Source organism: Ziziphus jujuba, chromosome 1, assembly GCF_031755915.1.
Source record: "Ziziphus jujuba cultivar Dongzao chromosome 1, ASM3175591v1".
Lineage (NCBI taxonomy): Eukaryota > Viridiplantae > Streptophyta > Magnoliopsida > Rosales > Rhamnaceae > Ziziphus > Ziziphus jujuba.
Genome location: NC_083379.1, coordinates 16,151,216 through 16,177,506, shown reverse-complemented (window position 1 = coordinate 16,177,506; position 26,291 = coordinate 16,151,216). Strand labels below are relative to the sequence as shown.

Here is a 26,291-nt window from a genome sequence, read left to right as displayed (position 1 = left end):
TATTTAAAAAAAAAACAAAAACCCCCTGAAAGGGCCGGAAAGACGAACCGGTAAAAGCAGTAGGCAGGCCCAACTTTGGGGTGTAACTTTTTGAAATGATTTTCAGATTTTTATAGATTTTGTAGGATGAAAATTTATTTGTAGACGTTTATAACTTTTTTTTTTTTTTTTGATCTAGTAGACGTTTATAACTTTTCCATTTTAAAAGAATTTAATAGGCTATCATTAAATATGGACTTTATCATAAAAAATTAACAGAGTAAATTCATAATTATTTTTATGATTTTTTTAGTATTAAAATATCTTGAAACATTTTATTTTTAAGATTAAGTAAAAAATAAATAAAGTATTATTATTTATCATTATAATTTGTTATATTCAAATCAATTTTAATTTTTTAAAAATTAAATTTGTACATGTAAAACGGAAATTTTTAGTATGATTTAGTTAATAAATAATATGTAAACGTAGATTTAGATTCTAATGATAATAATTATCAATGATAATCAATATTATTTTTTGAATACATAACATAAAAATAAAAAATAAAAATACAAACATGGTCCATAGCTTCAATGCTTGGCCCCATCCGATCCGATGCTTATAAATGGGAAGTTGTAAAAAAAATATTGCAATTCTTATAAATAATGAAGAAACATTTTTTTTCATATATTTTCTTAATATTTCTTATGAATTCAATAAATTTAAGTTTATTAAATTTAAAAATATATAAAAAGGCTACAAAAATCATTAATATATTAAATACTTCCAAAGTTTTATATATTTTAGAAGGTGTTAAATATTTCAGAATTGTTATATGTATATATATTTTATGACTTGTATCTTTTAAAATCCAGATGAAATATCTAACTTAAAAAGTTTAGATTGAACAGTCAATGTTAATCGTGATTGAATACCCCGTTCAATCAATTTTATTAGGCGTTTAGTCAATAGATCAAGCGGTCATCAATTAACTCGTATAAGGGGAGAAAAGTTTGCACACCATCTCGAAAAACCTAATATAAACTTGCCACGCGTACAGATTACGTGGTCGGATTTTGAAATCCAAATCCCAATCTATTTTTTCCTCGCAATCATACGCATATACACCCCCTCCCTTCCCCAATTTTAACTCCCTTGGGGACCTTTCTGTGTTAGGGTTAGGGTTTCTCTATCGTCTTCTTCTTCTCTCTCTCTAAAAAAAAAAAGTACCCACCCCCGGTCCCTTCCCTTTCTCTCTCTAAAAACCTAGACATACAGGATGATGCAACCTGGAGTAGGTATGGCTCCGCAAGGAATGGGCCAGCAGGCCCAGCAATATCCTCAGCAACCACCCCAACAGCCTTACATGATGATGCAACCGCCGCCGCCTCAGGCTGCCCAGGCGCCGCCCATGTGGCCCCCACAGCCCCAGATGGCACCGCCTCCGCCGCAGTCTTCTCAGCAAATCCAGCAGGCTCAGCCCACGCAGACATCTGGCTCCGAGGAGGTCCGGACGCTCTGGATCGGCGACTTGCAGTACTGGATGGAGGAGAACTATCTCTGTAGTTGCTTCGCTCACACCGGCGAGGTATAGCGGATTGATAACCGCTTCTTTTGTTTTGGGATTCTTTAGATCTGTGGTGTTGCGTTACTATTTGTTTCCACTGTTTCGATTTGTTTTGAAATTCTGGCCATTTTTTTTTTATTTCGTTGTTGTTGTTGTTGTTGTTGTTGTTGTTTTTTTTTATTTTTTATTTTTTATTATTTTTTTTTTAATGATCATACTTTTGCTGTCATGTTTACTTGATTTATGTCGCAGTTATTACGAATTAAAATTTAAAAATTGTGTGGTCACCATTTGGTACTATAAGATTTTCCTTTGTGTAGGAATACAAGCATGTTCTGCCATAAGATTCAGACAGTAGTTGTAGGAGTACAAGCATATTGTGCCAACGAAAATAAACTAGTTGGTTGGTCATGCTTAATGGTTTTGTTTGATAATTGTTGATTGTGTTATTGCTCTCAGGTTGTTTCTGCAAAGGTCATCAGGAATAAGCAAACTGGTCAATCAGATGGTTATGGCTTTATAGAATTTGTTAGTCGTGCCGCTGCAGAAAGAGTACTTCAAACATATAATGGTACTCCTATGCCAAATGGTGCTCAGAATTTCAGATTGAACTGGGCATCTGCAGGAGAGAAGCGTTCTGATGATTCTCCTGATTATACAATATTTGTGGGAGATTTAGCTTCTGATGTTACAGATTACATGCTACAAGAAACTTTTAGGGCACGCTTTTCTTCAGTTAAGGGTGCGAAGGTTGTGATTGACAGGCTTACTGGGCGTACAAAGGGTTATGGGTTTGTTAGGTTTGGAGATGAGACTGAACAACTTCGTGCCATGACTGAGATGAATGGAGTCCTTTGTTCAACAAGACCTATGAGAATTGGGCCAGCTGCGAACAAGAATGCTGTTGGTGGTCAGCAGCAATATTCAAAAGGTATGTCTTTTAATGGTGTATGCAATATATATGTGTAATTTGTGTTCTATTGTTTTTAGTTGGTGCATTGCGAGACTAAATAATAATTTCTTGAATGGCGCAGTTAGTTTAAGCTAATGTCCCTAATCTCTCTTTCTTAATGTGTATTAGTTTTTTTTAATCTTCCACATTTGACATGGTTTGGTTCAGTTTCCAGTTCTTATTTGGTGTTCAGTAGTGCGCTGAACATTATTTGAAGTTTATTCGTTTCGGTTATGGTCTTGAAGATGAGAAGCAATTTCCTTTGTCATTTACTTCCTATAATTTCCTTAAAAAAATTGGGCAGGGTAAATTAAAATTTTGGAAACTTATAAAACTCATGTTGTCTCAAAGCAGGGTGTCAAGAGGCTCTGTCATCTAGGGGCCTGCTAATCTGCTACTGATTTCAGCTGAAATGATAATCCATTTAGGGGGTGGCTCGCCTAGGTCAGTTTTGCATTTATGTATGTCTTGCCCTTAATTCATATGTGGCATTTGTTATGCTGCATCATTTATTTATTTTTTTTTTTATCCCTCTCGTTTGTTGAGGTTTCAGTAAAGTTACATTTCGTTCCAGTTCTAGTTGCTAAAAGTTTATGGTCCAGAATAATAAAAAAACTTGTCTCTTTTGTCTTTCTTTAAGTAATTTTCAAAAACTACTTAAAATTCCTGATGCATTGTTCCCATGTTCGTTTTACATATTAGTTGTCTTTGGTCCCCTGGGGCTCTGTAATGTGTAATTCTGACCATCTTTTTAGATTTCAGTCCATCAGAAATGATTATCCGAGGATTGTAGGTGGCAACTCATCGGAATTGCCAGAAACTGCATCTAGCAGGCTGGTTATCATTTTTATTGTTGCCCGTTACTTCTCTCTCTATATATATATCTTTAGGCTCTGCGGCTCTTTTTCCTGCCCATTTATTTATTTATTTTATTTATATAGCTGTTTTCATTTTTCACTTTTTTACTGTGGCTATACCCATATGTTGAAATGCCAGAATAAATATAAGCATCAGATTTTTTATTGTCTTCTCTGGTGGTCTATCTCAAGTATTCAAAAATCAGACTATTGTCATGAGATATTTCTTTCCATTTCCTTTTAGTTTATAGTTACTTCACAGTCTTACTTTGGATTGTGAATGATTAGGTGTTAGGGTTAATACAATATTATTTGTTATAAACAGCCTCAGTTTGTATTATGAGCGATTATGCTTGGCTTCTACTGAAAGAAATACTTATTTCTCTTGCGTATTCTGACATTATGTAGCTACGTGTTTCAATTGCTTGGTGATGTCGTTTCTGTCTTCTTGCAAGTATTGAAACTTGACCTGACTACAATTGTTTGATTATTGTTGTACTTCCATTTATTATTTGATTGTTGACCATTTTTATGTTTCTCATCATTTTGTAAAGCATTAGTTAGACTTGATATTTGATTAAAGAATACTATGAATTCTCATTGCAACTTTGCAGCTGTTAAAGATGCATTTTTACATAAAATTTAGGTGATGAAGGCTGCTTGGTTGGTTTCACCAAAAACATTGTAAATTTTTAAACTTAAGGGGCAAATTTGGACAGCTTAGTTTCTTTACTCGTTTTCATGTTTCAAAGGAATCACATTAGGGGCTTAATTGCTTCACAATGTTATGTTATTATGTTATACAGCTGTACCCATCCTTTCTTTGAACTTTCTTTTGCATATGCAGCTTCATACCAGAACACACAAGGGGCTCAAAATGAGAGCGATCCAAATAATACAACTGTGGGTATTTTTTATGTTTTCAGTTTAAAAGTAACTTGAACATGTTCATGATCTAACAACTTTCATTGCAGATATTTGTTGGAAATTTGGATTCTAATGTGACGGATGACCACTTGAGGCAAGTTTTCTCTCAATATGGTGAATTAGTGCATGTGAAGATACCAGCTGGCAAGAGATGTGGGTTTGTTCAGTTTGCTGACAGGTATGCAAATCTGCCATCTTCTCTTTAGTGGCATCTCTATATTAAATGTGTCAGCATATTTACTTTTTTGTTTTTGCCGGTGGTTATGATCATCAGAAGCTGTGCGGAAGAAGCTTTACGGATATTAAATGGAACCCAATTGGGAGGCCAAAATATTCGACTTTCTTGGGGCCGCAGCCCTTCAAATAAACAGGTACTAACTATGCTTCAAATTAATTTCAATAGCACGAGGAATTATGGTGATGCTTTTGAACTTGACTGATGTATGTCCCTTTTTGTTCAGCCACAAGCAGATCCCAACCAGTGGAATGCTGGTGGTTACTATGGATATGCACCTGGACATGAAAACTATGGATATGCCCCGGTTTCCCAAGATCCTAATATGTACTATGGTGGATATCCTGGGTACGGAAATTACCAGCAGCAGCCACAACAGCAGCAGCAAATGGGATATAGTTGAGGTCTTTGGGAAGTGTTAGCTTTGTGAGAGCCTATTGCTATGGAATATATAATAATTTGAATGTACTTGATATATTCCTATGGTTTTGGGATATTCATTGTAGGCTGTGGTTTTGTATTTTTAAAAACAGATTTGAGAGTTGACTGGTATTTTAATTTGCCTTATTTTATTTATGCATTACTTTTTGAATATGGATGCTTGCAATATCTCAGAGGTTTAAGGCTTTCATATAGTATTGCTGCGTAAACTGAATTAAGCAAATGGACACTATTTGAATTGGATGCTTGTAATTTCTCTGAGGTTTAAGGTTTTCATATAGTATTGCTGCATAAACTGAACTAAGCAAATGGACATGGCGTCCCACGAGAAGCTGGTAGGAAGAAAAGCAGGTTGAACAAAGTTATATATGAATTAGTTATCTGCGTTTTGGAGGTCCCTATTATTATTTTATTTATTAATTATTTTGTTTCCTTGGTTGTCGGAACCAGCTTCACATCTCAATAAAATAAAGTTACCAGAACAATCCTGGCTGGCCACTTTTCTGGTTAGAAAAGTTGATCGAGAAGCCAGTTGGATAAACTGCTAATCAATAACCACATAAACAAACCACATCCACACTGGGTGTACCTGATTGGTCATAATGTTAACGTGAGGCTTTATGGGATTTTTATCTCATTTTGGGTGATATAAATCATCAAGTAAAGCCCAACCTGGAATTCAATTTGAGGACTCCCGCTGCTCTTCTTTTACCTACGGTGGTAAATTTCTTCAAATATATGGTATTTTGCATGAATGAGACTGATATCAGCTGCCAAATGCACTGTCAATAGGGAAAGCTGGTTCAGTGCTGTTGCATTAACATCAGTCTCAGTGTCCATGTTTTATTATTTCATTCAAGATAAAAATAATTTGACCAGAAAATATAATATTACAAGCAAAGTTCTTTGATTTTCAAAATTTGGTTGAGAGACTAGGAATGATGATTTATCTCGTGTATTATCTTACCTTCAAATTGTTCATTATCTCGTTAGAACTTATTGAAAGAAATCATGTTCCCTAATAAATGTATTTTTTCCTTTATTTATTTATTTTTTTTGGAGAATATAAAAGCAACGTATTTTGGGTTAATCATAACAATTAAAAAATACAAAGGTACGTATCCGCATCATTTACATCTTTTTTCAGACTAAAAAGCAGAAGAGAGCGATTATTCAAGCTAATGATTTTCAAGCGGCCTCGTGGCAAAACTAGACCAAACAATGACTCTTTTGCTGAAAAGACGAAAGGCAACTCCATGGTTAGTGTCTGTTCCCCTAGGATTAAATTCATGAAATATGATTGAATTAGGAAAAGAAATTACAGCTGGTATATTCTCAGAGAACAATTAATCAAATTACATGGAAATGCAAAAGATGAGCCGCTGCCATATTGTCTTCAGTCTGGTTTCTTCAAGTTGAGGCAATTATCTGCTGCTTGGCTGAACAATTCCTGGACCTGTCTCAATTCCTTCTCTGATTTCACCAAATGATTGAGATTGTTAGTCTCCACATTAGGAGCTTATACCATATTTCATTAAAAAAAATCTTGAAAAGAATAAACAGCAAAGGAAAAGAACTCATAAAAATTATGTGTGAACTTGGCAAATTGCCAAATTACCAATTCTGCATAAAGATTTATAAACAGCCACAAGATGACTGGCATCTTAAATTGCAATGGCTTATAACTCAGTTTTTAAAGGATAAAGCTTTCTTCCTATCATACTCAAGCTCTTCATGGATCTTTTAATCTACGACAAATGGGTGCAAAGCAATGCCAAACTGCATTCTAACTAAAAATCAAACAGAAGCAAGTGCACAAGGATGACAATGTTGACTAATGTTAAAAATTTCTACTAGCAACAGGCTTCTTTGGGGTAGATGAATGTTCCTGCTGTATTCTGATCAGTAGTTTTTCTATGGTGTTTTTCTTTTTTGCATAGGCTTGTGCCTGCCAGTGTCTTGCACAGCAATGGTGAATCCAGAAATTTACTTTAGTGGTGGCATAGATTAATTTTTCATATATTTGTTAAAATTTTCAACACTATTTCCATGCCCTATTATATATAAGGTATATTCACAAATATCACAACTATACTTATGGTTGCATCTTAAAGCAACAACTAATTTTTTATCTATTATAAGCAACATCATCATTGAATTGTCAAATAGCAAATAACGTTACATCATTATGAAGCATTAAATTAAGAACACATCATTGTATATTTTCTGCCATATTATGAATATGAATATGATGGAATTAGCAAAGGTGGAAGAGAAAAAAAAAACCTGCAGCTTCAAGTTGCCTCTGAAGTTCTTGGCCCACAGAATCATTTTCAGCCTAAATAGTTTCAAAAGAAATAAATTAGTGAAAAAAATTTATGAGAGAACATGAAATCTCATGTCTACAATTATAACGTGAAAAACAAATGAAAGACCTAAAATCTGGGATGGGGAACAATCAGTTAGACTTCATACCTGCAATTCCGCAATCCTTTTCAGCTGTGCTTCTTCACCTCCATCAGATAATGGAAGTGCTGCTACTAATGCATCAAACTGAGCAAGAAACAAGTAGTAATACATTAACAAAATTACCCAAGAATAGTATATGTGATCATCCAGACATTATTACAATGCAGATGCAAAGAACATGAGGTAAAGAAAGATGTGAAACTCAAAATGTCTCATAGCCATTCCGATAGAAAGCCATGAAATAATATGTTATACTTTGCTAACAAAGAACTAAACAGTTATCTGATGTTCCTATACATTTTGTTTGCAAACATGATCAAGCCCTTGCATGCATGAAAACACGTCTCAGTTATTGCTACAATAGTATTTTGGGGAAACTTACAAGTAAACTTTTCCATATATTTTCTATCATTCTAAGTTTTTACAGCAAACTATATTATTTAACTAATGATAATTATTCTTTTGACATGACATAATGTTACTGTACAATATAAAACCAACACTTTTAAGAACGTCCTATAAATCACTACCTAATTAAAATGATGCATGTAAAGATCCAACCAGCTTTCAAAAATTTGTCCTTAAAGAAGAAACACCAAGAACATCGTTCTTGTTTTAAGGAAATTCTCAGAAAAGCTGATGCATTAATTTATAGCTTAAGCAACGCTTGTTATGTATATGGGCACTGAAGCTTCATTGAATCGGATGACAATACCCAGAGTTTTACAAATTTAGCAACCAGCGTAGTATTCCCCACCTGCTTAGCAGCCTTCACCAGAGCAGCACTCATGAGCTTGGGCTGTTCTGCAAACTTTGCTGCATCTTCTGAGGGAACCGCAGGTGGCTCCGGGTAATTTGGAGAGAGCCGGACAGGAGGGGCATCCCTTTGTAGTGTCCCAAATGTATTGAAGGCAAGAGCAGCAATTGTATTGACTTGTTCTTGTAATTGGGATATTATGTCCATTTAGCAGGATTGTCCCCTAGTGAAATGTGTTGAAGGAAGCAAACAGGTTACAAAAGCCCAACAGACTTAACAACATAGTAAGTCAAAAACAAAATAGATATGTAACTAAATTACCTAAATGATCACATTCAAAGATTTATCTTTTCTCTATTTGTTAGTGGTAGTCTTTTCGAAAAATGAAGCAGACTCTTCTTCCTATAATTTCAACCTTGTCCAGCTACTTCAGAAATGGTTGTCCTTAACATTAGCAATCATTTCAAAAGAGGCTATAAATGTGACCCTATTAACTCTTAAATTGTACATAAAATCCTATAGCATCATTAAGGAGATCACATTCTAATTGCCAAGAGCACACAACAGAATTTTTCCTTTCCTTTAATACCAAAAAGATAATTGTCATTAAAAAAAAAAAAAAATTCTAAATTCTAGAAGCAGTTAAATTAGATCTCTTTATTCATCCTGGACAACCAACGGACAAGCTGCAAAGAAGACCAACTTCTTCTTCTTCTTCTTCTTCTTCTTCTTTTTTTTTTTTTTCAACAATTATCTCGGTCTTCAACTGTTCAACACTTCATAATCCATATAGAAACACAAAAACGTTCTCCGCAGAATTTATGCTGGCATTCACAATGAAAAGAAATAATAGCAAAAAAAAAAAAAAAAGGGTTATAACAGACTCAGTGAATCTAGGCTCGCTCTTGATGGGTATTTCTAGGAATTGAAAAAACCACGATGCGAAAAATTGTTCCTGTCCCTATTTTCCATAATCCCCAATTCAAAAATGCAACGAAATTCGAATTACTATACAAAGATAGAGCCTTGAGTGAGTTGGAAGAGAAAAAGGAGGAGAGGGCGATGAATACCTTCCAATTCGAAGACGGATTGAGGGTTGGCTACTTACAACGGTCGCTGGCAGTCCCGGCTGTTGCTGGCTATGGCGGTCTCGGTAGTCAGTCGCAGATGCAAACGAGGGCAGATGGGCTATTAAGCGGAAATTTGAAAATATTAGGAGGGCATTTTAGGTATATCACATGGAATTTGGAAAATGTGTAGCAGAGACCGTGGTGGTTTAATTGTGGATTTCGCCGTCTGGGGTTGCAATCAGACACTTTTGCTAACAACGAATCGATATGGGGTTGAGAATCTGTGACCGTTGATTTTGTCAAGATCAACACATACTATGTAGGCTTCGAAGGTTGAAAGTGTACATGCTCATTTGCCCATCAAAAGTTTCCTACCCATAAAGATTGATATAATATATCAATTTTTTATTTATTTAATATTTTTTTAATGTTGTGGTTATCACATTGTTTATTAAATTATATTTCAAATTATATTGCATTAATATATGGTTCCTTTATTGGATGTGATTAAACTGGACTAAACTGGATTGATCATTCTATTTTAAATTTTATTCAATTTAATTAGATTATACATATAATAGTAGAATTCAATCTAATTTTATCTTGTTCAATAAACAAGTTGATGGTGATCTTAATAAAATAATAATATATTACTTGGTGTCCAAAATTTTGGGATTTAAGGGATACTCGTTTATTGTCATTTTCATTTTGCAAGTTAAATTCACTATAGATCAACTAGGCTATAATTTGGTTGTTACCGTTTATAAATTGCACTTGACTGCATGATTATGATAGCAATTATGATGGTAAAAGGAAAATTTTATTATAATGAGCCTAATTTTATGAACAGGTTGTGATCATTTCCAACCTATTTTATTCATTTTTATCACCACAACTTTTATTTATATGTATTGCTCTTAAAACATTGCCATCTGAAAAAGTATTAACCTTTTCTTTTTGGTTTGCTATGAGCCCCACTACCTGCTGAATATAACATAATCTAAAAATGTAATAAATAAAAAAAAACAAAAGTAAATGCGAAAATAATAAAAATAATAATAATACTAATAATAATAAATAAACAAAAGTAAAAGAAATTAGCCTACTGAATGCCTGACCCAAAAAAAAAAAAAAAGCCACTTAACAAAATGGAAAGAATACCCTTATGCATACAAAAAGGGTACATATCCATAACAAAGTCTTGAGAGATGGTTAATAAAAGCCATCTCCAGCAGTCAATAAAAGGAGTCCCTGATTCTATACTATAGTATTGCATCTACTTGATACTCTGTTTTAGTATGCAGCCATACTAAGCGACTACAAAGTCTGTTTTATTCCTAAAGGCCACGACTCTACAAGGATTTTGGTTTTCTTCAATTTTCCTGTCTCTGTGTTTAATAAACCAAACTCATGTCCAACAGGAATATTTGACACCACTTGATGGATCTAAGATTGTGAAGGTGGAATGGCATCATTGATATCACATTTCATGTTGCCAATGGCACCAGAAGAACTGCAGATCTGGGGTTGAATCAGTCCTGGAACGATAGGTCCATCAGATGCAAGCTTGGATTCGGATGGGATGCCTTCTCCTTCAAATATCATTGCTGGTTGGCTGAGATTTGGTGCCGAGAATGAAACTAACCCAGTATCATGTCCTGGAAGAACAGATTCTTCAGATGCTAGTTTGGATTCAGATGGAACGGCCTCTCCCTCAAATAGCATAGCTGGTCGGCTGGAATTTGCTGGAGAGTATGAGCCTAACCCGGCAGTGTGTCCAGGATGTACAGATCCTTCAGATTCAAGCTTGGATTCGGAAGGAACAGTATCTCCCTCAAACATCACAGGCATACCCTCTCCATTTGAAATCTTAATAGCATCACCTGATTGTATATCTTGAGCTATATTTTCATCTGTTGAAGCTTGTTTTTCTGTGACATTTTCGACTGGTTTACCACTAGGAAGTTCAGAATATATGGAATCAGGTTTAGCAACTACAGGAGTTTGGTTGAGTTCAAGGTTTGGACTCTTCACCTCATTAACCATTCCACTCTTATCGTCAGAACTTATAACTTGATGTTGAATTTGAGACTCCTTATTAATTGTTTCAATGCCTGGCAATTTGTCAAGAACTGGTTCTGATGCTGCTTCCGCTTTTGATTCTTTGTTTAACTCTAAATAATTAGGTCCTTTTGTCACCGTGCAGACTTCAACTTCATGCAACATCCCATCCTGTTCAAGAGCTTTATCATGCTTTATGGAGGTGGGCTGACCATCAAGTCCAGGGTCCGAAATTTGCAAAGGCACAACTTTTCCTCCAAAGGAAAGACCTGGATCATCTTTTACCGAACTATCAGCCAAAGGTACCATAACCATCGAAGATTGGTTCTCTACTATCACTGGGATGCCAGACTGAGAATTAGAAGATTGAGTTTGCTCTGCAAGTGTAGGCACTTTGTTTTTCTGCTCAGTAGGTTGTTTATTAATTTGTTCTGGGTGAACAGCATCATAAAGTGGAGATTTCTGGTTAAGATTTGGGACATGAATCTCTTTTCTTTTGTACATCTTTGCATTTGGAGCAACATCATTTGCTGCAGTAATTGGAGTGAACCGCCCTGGTAGAAATACGACACCCCTCAGCTCGGTGTCAGTATTGCCTACCTTCACATTAAGAAGATATCCAGCATCAAATGAACCTTCAATTACACCTGAAACCAATTGACCAACCATTTCATCTTCATCACCAGTATTAGCATTTTGCTTGTTTTTCTTCAAACTATCAGGCGCAGGCATGCCCTCCCACTGAACCAAATTCTCATCCTTGCGTGGACGTCCACGTTTTCGCTTCACAGGAGGGTCTGCAGGTGATTGAGAGCCTGATCCTTGATTCTGTTGGTTCATCTTGCACAAATGGATGGAAAAGGAGGCAGATTTAGCACTGTTTTATAATGTTTTCCTGCAAGGAAGACAGTAATTTCATTGTCTCTTCAACAATTTCCAACAAATGGAGATTGAAAACATAAATGATACAATAACTGTGTAGGTCAGCGGATTTACATTCTCATATTTTAGGTTGATGACAATGACAACCTAAACAATCAAGCTCTAGCCAGCTATACATAGAATGATTTTTGCTGTCTCTGGCCATCACTTCCTGAAGGGAATTCAATCAACATGATTGATGCATAAAGAAAATTGGTTCAGATATGCATGTTATGCATCTAGTTGAAATATAGTCAGTACTTTCATCCTAGAAGACAAGATGCAAGTGTAGACCCTTGCTTAAGATGAGGTTACCTATAAAAGCAATCTCTCAATGTTTACTTCACCCTTTCAAGGGGAAGAATTGATCCGGGATAAGATAAAGAAAATAACATGAAAGAAAAAAGAAAAAAGGAAAATATTGGATCACCACAGCACAATGGAACCAATTGACCACCTTATTAACATGGCTATCAATACTATATAGTCGTGTTAAATTTCCTAAGGGCCTTTATATATATTCACATACATGGGAAAAGAGACTCTTCGTAATAGTGGTTGAATCAACTTCCAAATCAACAGTTGGTGATCACCAAACTTCAAATTTGAGAATAAGGAAAGATTAAACAATTAGAGCTATTGTAAATGTATGCTAAAACAATAATAAGATAGAAAAACTGAAAATGATATTGTTTAATATCAGGGGCAGAAGTCAAGCTATTATGCAGATTGATAACCATAAGATCTGCTAAAGTGACTTTTCTGCAACCTATTCTATCATCCACAAGCAAATAAAAAGGGCGATTGGAGTATGTTGACTCTTAATTCATCAGATTTAGCACCAATTTTAAGACATCTCAGAACGTTAAATAGTAAACAACAACAATTGAGTAAATCCACAAAGGTTTAAACACTAAAGGTTATACCGAATGTCGGATACAGACCCCAGCCTTTGCAAAACTAGCACATTATCTGCCTAAGTCCCAGCAAGCTTAATCCATTTACTTATATGGAAAATGGAATAGGGGTGTGGACCCAATTTCATATCATTATTCAAGGTTTTCTATATCTTTCTGTTGCCAATCCTGTAGAATGCTTTACCCATGAGGAATAAACATGCAGTAAGTTGGAAGAAAAAACAAAGGTTACAAAGGAGAATTCAAAGATGATAATGGTGAAGCTATTTTCATTCTGGAAACATAAAGATGCCCCTTAAACTTAACAAAGTATGAAAACTTCTAACAAAAACCATTCTAGAGTTAAAAAGTGCATTTGATGTCATATATAAATATACATATATATAGAATCCCATTACTGATTTACACAATTAATGACACAGTAGTCTAGCATAAATTTCATAATCTCAAATGACAATAAAATCAAATCCAAATAAAGAGATACCCATGCAATATACCTTAGAACAAAATTACCGTTGCATAGACGCAAAAAGAGTCTAATTTCTACAATCTCCTTAAGACCATCGAGAGATTATCAAGACTTGTTTATTTAAAGATTAATGTCAGATCACAAGATATCAACCAATATTTTGCAAAAAGGAAGGCCTGATCTCAAGAGGCAGCGAGAACGAAGACCTAACATTTTGCAATTAGATTTAAGAGCAGGATTAAAGGTTGGAGAATTATGAGGAAGATCCCAACTCTTGGCTACCAATACTTATTTGTAAGACTAGGATACGACATGGGATAAAGAAAGATCTTTGGGCAACTTTTAATTTTGAGAATAACTTGTCATATACATCCACTTGTCCTTCCCTTTATCAAGTTTTTCAAATTTTCAAATATCAAACACTTTCTTACCACCAAAGCATTAAGGCATTAAACCATAAGTAGATACTTTTGGCAACTACTATCACTGAGAACAACTTGTCATTATTTTAGCAATCCCTGTAACATATTACATCCTCTTGTCCCTCCTTCCCATTAATGAAGTCTCGCAAATTTAGCAAATAGCAAATTATTAATAGATTTAAGAGACTTCTACAGAAGCTCAAGTGTTAGTGAGTAATGGTATAGCAACGTGCATCCTGAACCCACCCTTTGTTCAAATTCCTGGTTTGCTAAACTGCAGCGGATATGATCATATTTTGCATAATATTTAGTAAGCAATCCTTGCAAAGTACAAACTAATACAACAAGCAAAATGATCAAACACAAATAACTCAACTTGATGATTAAACCGGTATAACCAGTTATATTTATTGTTTTTCACTTTTTATGTTTTCTTAGTACTTACTGTTAGATATGATTTGTTTCTTATTCCCAAATGTTTCACTATTTCAAATCCAAACTGTTGATCATGGTCTTATCATGATGTTCAAAAATTTAAATTTCAAAGTTCATATTACAAAATAATGAGAAAATTATACTATTCTTATCTGAGGCAAATCTATAAAAATATGTAGAAAAATGAAAAAGAGACCGAATAAACGGGAAAGGGGGAGGAGGGGGTGCAACATCACGAACAGAAACAAACATTAATTAAGGTTGAGTTGAGATTTTTTCCTGAATACGTGTGAACTGAAGAAAAGAAAAGAAGAGGCAGAACACTAAAATGAACCCATATGGGAAAAGAAATAAACCTACATTCCCACAGTATGTCAGACAGCGTTTTGTCTACAAAGGAATTAGATGAAACTTTAAAATTTCAAAATACCAACGACCGAAAAAAATGGAAGACCAAGTATGCACAAAGGAATAAACACCCTTTTAAAATATTTCTCATATATAAAATCATTTTTGATGGGTAAAACCTTTTATTCTACACTGTCATCCATCTCATTCGATCAAAAAAATTTTAAGTTAAAATTTCAGCTCAGCTACGACTAAACCCAATAAATATAACCAAACAAAAAAAATAAAAAAATGGGTTTCAGCAGTCGGAGCAGATCAAAATCATAAATACTAAGACTGATCTTAAAAATACAGCATTTGATTAACATATCCAGAATATAAAAACAATAATACGAAAAAAAAAAAGAAAAAAAAGAAGCCCAATCATCGCAATGCAAAAACAATTTCGATTACTTACATTTAGCTCACGAGGATTCAAAGCGTAAAAAAAGGGGGGTTAGAAAGATCACAGAAAACAGCGGAAATGACGAGGAGGAAAAAATTTACCTGTATGCCTTTCTCTTTGTTGAAAAGCCCTCAGAATGTTTCTCTGGCACGGGCTCTGTTCTCAGTGTCACTTTGTGGGGGAGGTGGGTTTTCTATTTTCCTCACTCAGAATCAGAAACGGGCAAATTGACCGTAACCGAAGGAAGTAGGAATTGGCGCTGGGTTTTTTGTTCGGATTTGGAATCTCTCTCTCTCTCTCTCTCTCTCTCTCTCTCAGCAAATGAAAAAAAAAAAAAAAAAAAAAAAGAAAAAAAGTTCACAGGGTGTTTGGACATGGGAATTAGCATTTTTTTAATAATTTTTTTATGGGCTTCAAGCCCAAATCAAGAATGTTTGATGGTTTGGGCCACAGAGTCGGTTTTATGTCGGTCTGTTTTGTCCTCATCTAAAGAGAGAGAAGTGTTGTACACGAGACCTTAGATAATAATTGTCTTAGGAAAAGAATAAAAAAAGAGACTAGATAATGTGTTGTACACGAGCCTTTGCCCATATATGGCCATGAAATTAAAATTAGCTAACAAAAAAAAATTTGTTTTTGTTTTTTTATTTTTTGGTAATAAAAAATTTTCGTTTTAGGTAACAAAAATTGTTTTTCTTGTTTCAGAAAACACAGGGAAAAACAGATGAAAAGCAATTTTCGTGTTTAAAAAATTTATTTTTTTGGCCATAATCCAATAAACCACAACGTTCTGTTCTTCACTTTGCCCTTGTTGTCCCTCTGCGGTCCTTCCTGGCCTTCTTTCTGAACCACATCCATGGCTTCTTTGTTAGCTAACGGTATTTCAAGCTTCTCTCCCCAGCCCACTTCCGAACCATCCAAATTCCCAAAAGGGTTTCGTCCAAAGCTTGAATATTTGAAGCTTCCGAATCGGAAATCCCCAGCTCCGGGAAGAAGAGTCATCAGGGTCCAAGCAGATGTTGGATACGACCCAAAAACTATAATTTCCGATCCGGGTTCTTCGTCAGGTAAGCTCCCCATCCCAGCAGCAACTAGTGCAAATGAGAAAATCCAGGAACTGCTTCGTAATCGTGAGTACAATAAGAAATATGGGTTCAACATAGACATCGATTCCTTTGCGATTCCGAAAGGACTTTCGAAAGAGACGATTGTCCTCATCTCTTCTCTTAAGCAAGAACCCGATTGGATGCTCGAGTTTAGATTGAAGGCTTATGAGAAATTCTTGAAGATGAGAGAACCCAAATGGTCGGATAATCGATACCCACCAATTGATTTTCAAGATATTTGTTACTACTCTGCTCCTAAGAAAAAACCCACCTTGAATAGCCTCGAAGACGCCGACCCTGAGCTTCTCAAATACTTCAATAGATTAGGTGTACCCCTAACCGAGCAATATCGATTAGCAAATGTCAACAAAACTGATATTGCTATAGACGCTGTTTTAGATAGCGAGTCTATCGCTACAACACATAGGGAGACTTTGCAGAAGGCCGGTGTTATTTTCTGTTCAATATCAGAGGCTATTAGGGAGTACCCAGATTTAGTTAGAAAGTATTTAGGGAGAGTAGTACCTAGTGAGGACAACTATTATGCGGCTTTGAATTCAGCTGTGTTTAGTGATGGCTCATTTTGTTATGTTCCAAAAGACACCAAGTGCCCAATGCAAATTTCCACTTATTTCCGCATAAATTCTGCGGAAACTGGGCAGTTTGAGAGGACTTTGATTATTGCTGATGATAGGAGTTTTGTCGAGTATTTGGAGGGTTGTACTGCACCTTCTTATGATAGGAACCAGCTTCATGCTGCTGTGGTAGAATTGTATTGTACTGAAGGCGCGGAGATTAAGTACTCCACGGTGCAGAATTGGTATCCGGGGGATGAGGAAGGCAAGGGAGGGATTTACAATTTCGTCACGAAGAGGGGTCTTTGTGCAGGGGCTCGCTCAAAGATATCTTGGACCCAGGTGGAAACGGGTTCTGCTATTACATGGAAGTATCCGAGTGTCGTTTTAGAGGGAGATGATACCATTGGTGAATTTTACTCGGTTGCTTTGACTAATAATCATCAGCAAGCAGATACAGGGACAAAGATGATTCACAAGGGAAAGAATACGAGGAGTAGGATTATCTCGAAGGGCATATCAGTTGGCAACTCGAGGAACTGTTATAGGGGTCTTGTTAAGGTTCAGTCCAAGGCAGAGAATGCTCGAAACTCCTCGCAATGTGATTCTATGCTTATTGGTGACCAAGCAGCTGCCAATACTTATCCATACATCGAGGTACATATATATATATATATATATATTTATCATGATTCATTACTTTTCTTGTTATTAGGTATTGTTAGTATTTTTATTTTTATTCTGTGACCATTTTATGGCTTTAAGGTTAAGTATAATAGTATTTATTTGATTGAAAATCCTCCCCTACTAGTATGGCTATGTAGGTAAAATATCAAGTTTTTCAAGGCATATAAGCATGTTACTTCAGTTCATTTAAGACAATTCAATGAAACCATAAGCTCTTGTGCAACCCAGGGATGGGATAGGAAATTATGGAGGGAGAATGCTCAATACAGCTATAGAGAATTGTTGCTATGGTATAATTATTTGGCATAGACTGTACGCTTGTGTTTCAAGAAGTCAGACTTACAATATCAGTTTTGGCTAATTAAAAAGTTTTACCTTGATATTATCTTATTTCTGGAAGTAGGTGATTTGCATTATCTTGTCAAGTCCTTCCTGTTACCTACTGCCTCTTCTGTCATTGTCTTTTGAATGTGTGAAACATCTGTGGAAATATATTTTTGAACAGGTAAAAAATCCTACAGCTCGTATTGAACATGAAGCCAGCACCTCCAAAATTGGCGAAGATCAACTATTTTATTTTCAGCAGAGGGGAATTGACTATGAGAAAGCCATGGCTGCCATGATTTCTGGGTTTTGCCGTGATGTCTTTAATGAGCTTCCTGACGAGTTTGGTGCTGAAGTGGATGCACTGATGAGCCTGAAGCTTGAAGGATCAGTGGGTTAAGAAAACATCAGAGGTTAAGTTGATATTAAATGTTACTGAAATTTAGTATTTTGGTCAATTTGCTGAAATTTCGGAGGTCTGTTTATTATAGAAAATGTTGAATATGGAAAGCTTTTTGTACATAATTCCTAGATGCACTACTGACGGTTGTGCAGTCTAATGACTTTATTATGGTGCAGAAATTGTGCCATGTTGCTTTAATTATACGCTATGTATAGCTTTTGCAATATTTAGTATTTTGGTCAATTTGCTGAAATTTCAGAGGTCTGTTTATTATAGAAAATGTTGAATATGGAAAGCTTTTTATACATAATTTCCAGATGCACTATTGATGGTTGTGCAGTCTAATGATCTTTATTATGGTGCAGAAAATATGTCATGCTGCCTAAATTGTTTTTAACAATTTAATTATACGCTATGTTTAGCTTTTGCAATATTATTGGAATTTCAGTTAATTCTTTAACTGGTACAGGTGGCTTTTTCTAACTATTCATTTATCTCATCTATTTTTATGAATGATCAAAAATTGAATTTCGACTCTCTATGTTAAAAAGACCTGGTTTGTAATCGTAGGTACAGTGAGACTAAGTCTTTTTTGATGCGGGTTGGTAGTTGGCCTTGAACATCTTATTTCAAGTTGTGACATTAAAATTTCAATTTCTACTTTAGCTGTTCTGCTGATTTTTCATTTTTAACATTTAGAGTGCTTGAAATAGTTTTGAGCTGCGTTTTGTTTGTTTATTGAGTTGGTGGTTCTGTGGATGTGCTCAAGATTTTATATTGTTTTCGATATATTAGGGTTGGTTATCACGGGTCTAACTCTCTCAACTTTTCCTTGCACTTAGTACCCCTTTGCTAAGTCAGCCTTTCTCACAAGCTTGCACAAATGCAGAAGCTAGAGAAGAAGTGTAGAAAGGAAGTGTATGAAGTAAGAAAGTAAGCCTTATTCACAAGCTTGCACAAATGCGGAAGCTAGAGAAGAAGCGTAGGAAGGAAGTGTGGGAAATAAGAAAGAAAGAGATCTTGAGAGAGTTTGAGAGAATGTAAATACTTGTATTACTCTTGGATATATTGCAAATAAAGATCCAATCTTTTTATATAAAGGACTTAGCTCCTATCACAAAGATTTACAACTTTCTAAATATGTATACATGACATACAACTAGCTAAGTTTTGGATTATTATAGGATTATTTACAAGATATATACATGGAATATGATAGAGAGATTCTTTTCTACACTAGTCTAGAAAATAAGTCTAGAATTTTCTGGAATTTTTTAGAATAATTTGGAATTCTGAGAATGTAGAACCTTCTAACTAAACCTAACTAAACCTTTAGGATCGAACTCCATATTCATGGTACGTGACATGGTACTGCATATCATAAATATTGCGGTACTGCAGGATATAGGCTATTTGAGGTGCTGCTATGAGATTTCAAGTAATTGTACATGTTTAACAATTCCAAATCATGTAATTATCAAAAAAAAAAAAAAAAAAAAAATTCCAAATCATGTGTTTGATTATGAATGCTGTGGCAGATCAGCATGATGAAGAATATATATACGTATATGTGTTTGTTACTTATTAGGCGCAAGAATGGGACATAATTTGACTATTATTGAAACATTTAAGCAGATGTTGGAGCAGTTGAATGATTCATGCAGACGCTAATAAAATGAAATATGCGTGGTCATCATAAATAACAACTGGTGATCATGTTTTTTGGAAGGAAAAGAGTGATTTGTGGTTAAGAGGAATTAATTTACATCCTTAAACAATAAATCGACCAGCCACTGTATCCCTTCTTCATATAAAATACATAACTGGTCACAACTCAAAGCTAGACGAGCTATAAGTATAAGCCACGCCATTAAAAGTACGGGGAGCAAAACTACAGAACAGAGAAGGAAACATTGTCAGCTTCAACCTTGTACCACACATTCCGCAGCACCGCCCCCACCAACCTCACCGACCTTTTTTTCCCGGAGATTTGTGATCACTCTTTCCCCTTGCCTTGCTGACCATCCAAACCCCCTTGAGTATTCAAAGAAAAATCCATTGTTTGATCGTTCAATGGGTGTTGATTTCTCTTTTCGTATCAAAGTGGCTTGCAGGAAAAAAGCCTCTTATCTAAGAGTTTTGACTGGCATCTGGACGAAATAAAAATCGCCTAAATTCGGGCACCAAAACTTCTTGAGAACAAGCCAGAAATGTATGGTCACCATAAATAATTTATGTAGACTCTAATAAAGAAAAATGTATGGTCACCATGAATAACCAATTGTGATCATCATCACCTATGGATTAGGTAGGTATGATCCAACCTTTGACTCAAGTGCTGGTGAGATTTGAATCTTTTTCTTCTTAATCCAAGTAAAATTTCCTCATCAACCCATCTAACAGCATCTAGGTATATGCGGTATAAAAACTTAATTATTAGCGTTTTTTTGGGTGAAAACAATACCTAATGATGAGAATGTGAAGAGTATTTGATACGTAAAAGGGTGTGGACTGAATAGATCAGACATTTTAAGCTGTGTGTGTATAACCAGCATTACCAATATATATTATAGTATCATCTCATTGTCCACTAAGCTCATTGCCTAGGGATATATATGTACTCATATTCTATATACAGTAAAACCTTTTTATAATAATACCATATGATGAAATAAATTTCATATAATTACACAAAATTTTGGTCTTAACTAGCTACAAATAAGAATAAATTTTATATTGTAATAAGTTATAAATTTTTAAAATTCGGTATAAAGGAATTTTACCTCCATATAAAAATAATTATTTGTACTATGTTACATCAAAGTTTAATATGACAAGATATTTATGTAAAATTGGTGTAAAGGAATTTTACTTCCACATAAGAATAATTATTTGTACTACGTTGCATAAAAGTTTAATGATTTTTTTCTCGAGAAGAAAGAAAACTTCCACAGCAGCTGGGTGAGCAAAGAGAAGGAAAAAGAGAAACTTATCCCTTCTCTGTTGTCTTGAGTTTCTCTCTTATTGGGCTCTCTCTGTGTAAAAGAATGGCTGGGTTTTTGTTGGTTTATATGAAGAAAGCAAAAGAGAGAGATATGAATTTGGAAGGGAAAAAAAAAAAAAGAAAAAAAAAAGAGATAGATTGGGTTTCTGGAAAAAAATATAAGTGCTTCATACATTGAACTTTTCGAGAAGAGAGTGTGTGCGTGTGACTATGTCAATGGCTTTTTTCAAGATAGTCATTTTTAAGTCTCGACATGTGGATTTTAAGTCTGTTTTTTTCTTCTATGGATATTTACCTTTCCCATGTTTCCATGATTCTTTTAAGTTGATAATGATAATAACAAGCATAAGCCTTTTAACCGAAAAATTGTATTTGTCCAAATTATGCCGTATGAGTTCAGCTTTACGTATCTTCTATACACAATTATATTTTGCTTCATTCAATTTTTCCGCTTTTCCTTACATGGTTTAAGGGTAAAGGGTTACAATTTTGTACATAGCTATTAAAAAAAATAAAAATAAAAATCAGATAATAACAAAATGTATAGTTGGCTTTTCATCTTGCGGTGATATAATATAAATGACCCAGCTATTTACTATTTACACTTTATAGCCAGTGTAATTTTTATCTATTTCTTTTGTTTATTTTTTTTTATTTTCCTTCCTGTTATGATAGAAAATTTAATATAAAAAAAATAAAAAATACAAAATAAAATAAGGAAATTAATTATTTGCAAATAATTAATTTAATAGATCAATATTTTTAATTTGAATTTAATAAATAATTTACCTTAAAAAGTAAAAATATGTTTATAGGGTAAATAATAATAATAATAATAATAATAATAATAAATAATTATATTATATAAAATAAGGATAAAAGGTATAATTAATTATAATGAGGATAAATAATTATATCTACTTTTTTTTTTAATATAATCATATGAAATTAATTGTCTCACGTAAATAGTAATAATTTTATTGTTAGATTTAAATATAATTAATTATTATAGATTATTTTTAAAATCATCTATTATATTTACATATGCTGTACATTATGCGGGGATTAATGGTAAGAATAGATAAAAAGCAGAATGTCAATGCAATAAAGCTGGTAATTTGAAGTACTTTGGCAAACATTTAACCATTCAACTGTGCATAAGTACTATTTCAATTTAATAGGCTGTAACTTCTAAAGCTATTTAAATTTTAATTATTTTATTTAAGGATAAATATCAAGCTATTGAAGAAATAACATCTTTCCATGATTATGATGATTTGTATGCATTGTTTATTACATTAATTTATTGATATATAGAATTCTTCAAATATATAATAGTTATATATTTTTTTTTCTTATTAGGATGTCATTGAAGAATTAAAATCAATTGAGCTTACATTTTGCATTTGCCTACAAAATTATATTTTCCAAGAATTTCAGGACCATGCAAGTTTTTGGGTTAATTGGTTTTTCTGTGCATGCTGAATAGTTTAAATATTATGTTGTTTTGGATAAAGGAAATAACTTTTACAGAAAATCAGAATCACAATCCCAAAACTTTACCATTTTTGAGAGGCCTAACATATATTTTCCTTCCTTGACATATTAAATACTGTTTTGTATTCTCTAGCCTACCATTTTAATATTTTTGCAATGTTAGTTTTTGGCGAACTTTGTGTTTGGTTTACAAGTGAAAAGTATTCTGTATATTCTTTACTTTTTTAAGTTTATAAAAAGGAGAATAATTTATTAGATAATTATTATCTTATATAAAATTCAATCTTTCATTTTCATTAAAGATTTTCTTACTTTATGGATTTGATTTCTTCTCATTATTTGCAATCTACTCCTATCATCATTCTTTTATTTGAAATTATAATTTTCATCAAAATTACATATTAATTATACTCTTTACTTTAACCAATATCAGTTTAAAGGAAAATTATATATTAAATATTAGTAAAGAAAAATATATTAATTTTTTTCCTTTTTACTTTGTTGTCTATAAATTCTTTTTTTCCTTTTATTTTCTTTTTCTTTTCCTTTTGTTGGGATCAGAACAAAAACAGATACCACAAATGGAAAGTTTAAAACGCACAGAAAATGGTGCTCCAAATGAGTTGGTGGTCAGGCATGCACGTAAACAAAAATAAATGAGATAATTAATTGCTATTGAATATTTAATTGGATAAATAATAATAATAATAATAATATATTATGAATATTTAATATAACAAAATTAATTATTTCCAAGGAATCAAAAAATTCATTTGAATTTGAATTTGAATTGTATAGATGGAAAATATTATATAGATATATTTAAATTTGAATTTAATTATATAAATACTTCTTAATTTGAATTTGAATTCTATAGATGAAAAATATTATAAAAATATATTTGAATTTAAATTAAAATAATTAAATACATCTGAATTTGAATTTGAATTTGAATTTGAATTTGAATTTGAATTCGTAAATGGGAAACATTAAATTGGTAAATATTTTTGTAATTTAAATTCCATAAATAATTTACTTTATAAGGTAAAATTATATTTATAGGATAAATAATAATAATAATAATAATAATAATAATAAATAATTAAATTATATTATGGGTATTTAGTAGAGGGAAACTAATTATTTGCTTATGGTCAATTCAATTCTACCATCCATGATATGCTAATCTATTTATTATTATTATTATTATTATTATATGAGTATTTAATATAAGAAATTAATTATTTACAAGGAATCAAAAAATATATTTAAATTTGTATTTGAATTCCATAGATGGAAAATATAATATAAATACATTTAAATTTAAATTCAATTATATAAATATATCTTAATTTGCATTTGAATTCAAATTCTATAGATGGAAAATATTATATAAATACATTTGAATTTGAATTAAATTATATATACATCTAAATTTGAATTTGAATTTAAATTTCATCAATAGAAAAAATTAATTAGGTAAATATTTTTTAATTTAAATTTCATAAATAATTTACTTTATAAGGTAAAAATATGTTTATAGGATAAATAATAATAATAATAATAATAAATAAATAATTAAATTATATTATGGATATTTAGTAGAGGGAAGTTAATTATTTGCCTATGGTCAATCCAATTCTATCGTCCATCAAATGCTAAACTAATTTTCTGTCTTCAATTTTTTAGGAGTATTTTGATAACATACGATTGGAAGATTATTTGGTTTACCATATTGATTATATGTGGTTCAAACGTTATATATTATAGAGAAAAAAATTATATTAAAGTTTAGAGAATATATATATATATATATATATTTAGAATACTAAACGAACAATTATAATTGTTAGGAGGAAGCTACTTATATGGATTCTCATTTTTTGACTAATCATTTTTGTTACATAAATGATTATTTTCAAATAATTAAAAAATATATTTGAATTTGAGTTTAAATTCTATAGAAAGAAGGTATTATTTTAATATATTTGAATTTGAACTAAATTATATAAAAATATTTGAATTTGAATTTAAATTTAAATTCTATACATGGAAAAAATTACATACATAAACATTTTTGAAATTTAACTTTATGATTGAATAATATTATATATAGACGTCAAACTTTTAGTTCTTAAAAATCTTTATAATATACATTGAAAAAATAAGAATCAAATATGATCAGGCAAATTGATTTTATTAACCAGATCAATGCTAACAAGATGTAATGAGCGTTCAAAATTCGAGTCCCAAGACTTTAGGAGGTCCAAAGCTTTGATGACAAATCAAAAATTAGTATTGAAATGGTGTTAATGGATGAGCATATTCTTAGTATTGAAATGGTGTTAATGGATGAGCATATTTTTTTTTAAAATTTTTTATTACATGTTACTGATAATATTATTATTGTTATTATTATTATATTATACAATATAATATTATATGTAACAGCCCAGACCACCCGCATGCGATATTGTCCCTTTGGGCTGGGAAATCCTCTTACAACCCAGCCCTCAAGGTTTTAAAAGGCCTTGTAAGGGAAAGGTATACACACCCACTTATAAGAAGTGTTTCATTCTCCTTTCCAACCGATGTGGGACTTCACATTCCTCCCCCCTTGGGGCCTAGCATCCTTGCTGGCACACCGATTCGGATACTGGCTCTGATACCATTTGTAACAGCCTAGTCCACCCGCATGAGATATTGTCCGCTTTGGGTTCAGCCCGTATGATTTTAAAAGGCCTCTCACGGGTTAGGGGTCCCACCCCTTCACCTGCCAGTCCCACTGGTCCGGATTACTGGCTCTGATACCAACTGTAACAGTCCAGACCACCCACATGCGATATTGACCTCTTTGGGATTGGAAAATCCTCTTACAACCCACCCCTCAAGGTTTTAAAAGGCCTCGCAAGAGAAAGGTATCCACACCCACTTATAGGGAGTGTTTCGTTCCCCTTTCCAACCGAGAGCCAAAGCGGACAATATCGTGATTGGGCTTGGGAAGCCTGGGCCAGTGGGACTGACAGGTGAAGGGATGGGACCCCTAACCATTATGACACGTTTCCATGAGGGAAAGTAAAACCATGAGGGGTAGGATTGGGCTTACCACCTAGCTTCCAAAGCAGACAATATCTCATGCAGGTGGACTGGGCTGTTATAGATAGTTAGGGGTGAGCAAAAACCGAACTAGACCGACCAAATCAACCAAACCGACATATTTGGATTGGTTTGGGTTGGTTTTAACTCATTAATCGATTTGGTTCGGTTAAATATATAAAAAAATCAAAATGGTCAGTTCGGATTGCGAGTTGGATGAAATTTTACCCAACCCAACCAAAACCAAAACCAATCATCAATTAAACTAATATTATATTTTATTTTTATATATAAATATACTAATATAGTATTAAAACTTAAAAG

At 33.3% G+C, this 26,291-nt stretch overlaps 4 protein-coding genes across 10 annotated transcripts; 2 read left to right on the top strand and 2 right to left on the bottom strand.

Annotated features, from left to right (window-relative positions):
- The first annotated feature begins 1,104 nt into the window (after positions 1-1,104).
- Positions 1,105-5,114, top strand: LOC107420839 (polyadenylate-binding protein RBP45). The gene is made up of 6 exons (XM_016029903.4): positions 1,105-1,570; positions 2,009-2,480; positions 4,206-4,261; positions 4,333-4,463; positions 4,560-4,656; positions 4,747-5,114. Exons 1-6 carry the CDS (start codon positions 1,262-1,264, stop codon positions 4,921-4,923), a joined length of 1,242 nt encoding a protein of 413 aa, XP_015885389.1. The 5' UTR covers positions 1,105-1,261; the 3' UTR covers positions 4,924-5,114.
- Positions 5,115-6,027: 913 nt separating this feature from the next.
- LOC107419764 (mediator of RNA polymerase II transcription subunit 21) lies at positions 6,028-9,537 on the bottom strand. Of its 3 annotated transcripts, XM_016028570.4 has the most exons (6): positions 9,258-9,537; positions 8,188-8,410; positions 7,437-7,514; positions 7,248-7,299; positions 6,321-6,434; positions 6,028-6,194 (listed from the first exon to the last, which is right to left on the bottom strand). In XM_016028570.4, exons 2-5 carry the CDS (start codon positions 8,392-8,394, stop codon positions 6,358-6,360), a joined length of 414 nt encoding a protein of 137 aa, XP_015884056.2. In that variant the 5' UTR covers positions 8,395-8,410; positions 9,258-9,537; the 3' UTR covers positions 6,028-6,194; positions 6,321-6,357. The 3 variants fall into 3 exon arrangements, with proteins under 3 accessions (XP_015884056.2, XP_015884047.2, XP_015884064.2); XM_016028561.4 differs by having other exon boundaries at positions 6,028-6,434; positions 9,258-9,533; XM_016028578.4 differs by lacking the exon at positions 9,258-9,537 and adding an exon at positions 8,509-8,915 and having other exon boundaries at positions 6,028-6,434.
- Positions 9,538-10,301: 764 nt separating this feature from the next.
- Positions 10,302-16,133, bottom strand: LOC107420305 (uncharacterized). The gene is made up of 2 exons (XM_048480855.2): positions 16,057-16,133; positions 10,302-12,195 (listed from the first exon to the last, which is right to left on the bottom strand). The coding sequence occupies exons 1-2, from the start codon at positions 16,131-16,133 to the stop codon at positions 10,704-10,706; spliced, it is 1,569 nt and encodes a 522-aa protein (XP_048336812.2). The 3' UTR covers positions 10,302-10,703.
- On the top strand, positions 15,849-19,491 carry LOC107420292 (UPF0051 protein ABCI8, chloroplastic). Of its 5 annotated transcripts, none has more exons than XM_025066966.3 (3): positions 15,849-17,613; positions 18,149-18,380; positions 19,260-19,491. In XM_025066966.3, the coding sequence occupies exons 1-2, from the start codon at positions 16,132-16,134 to the stop codon at positions 18,365-18,367; spliced, it is 1,701 nt and encodes a 566-aa protein (XP_024922734.3). In that variant the 5' UTR covers positions 15,849-16,131; the 3' UTR covers positions 18,368-18,380; positions 19,260-19,491. The 5 variants fall into 5 exon arrangements, with proteins under 5 accessions (XP_024922734.3, XP_024922740.3, XP_024922736.3 ...); XM_025066972.3 differs by having other exon boundaries at positions 19,213-19,491; XM_025066968.3 differs by having other exon boundaries at positions 19,166-19,491.
- Positions 19,492-26,291: the final 6,800 nt, after the last annotated feature.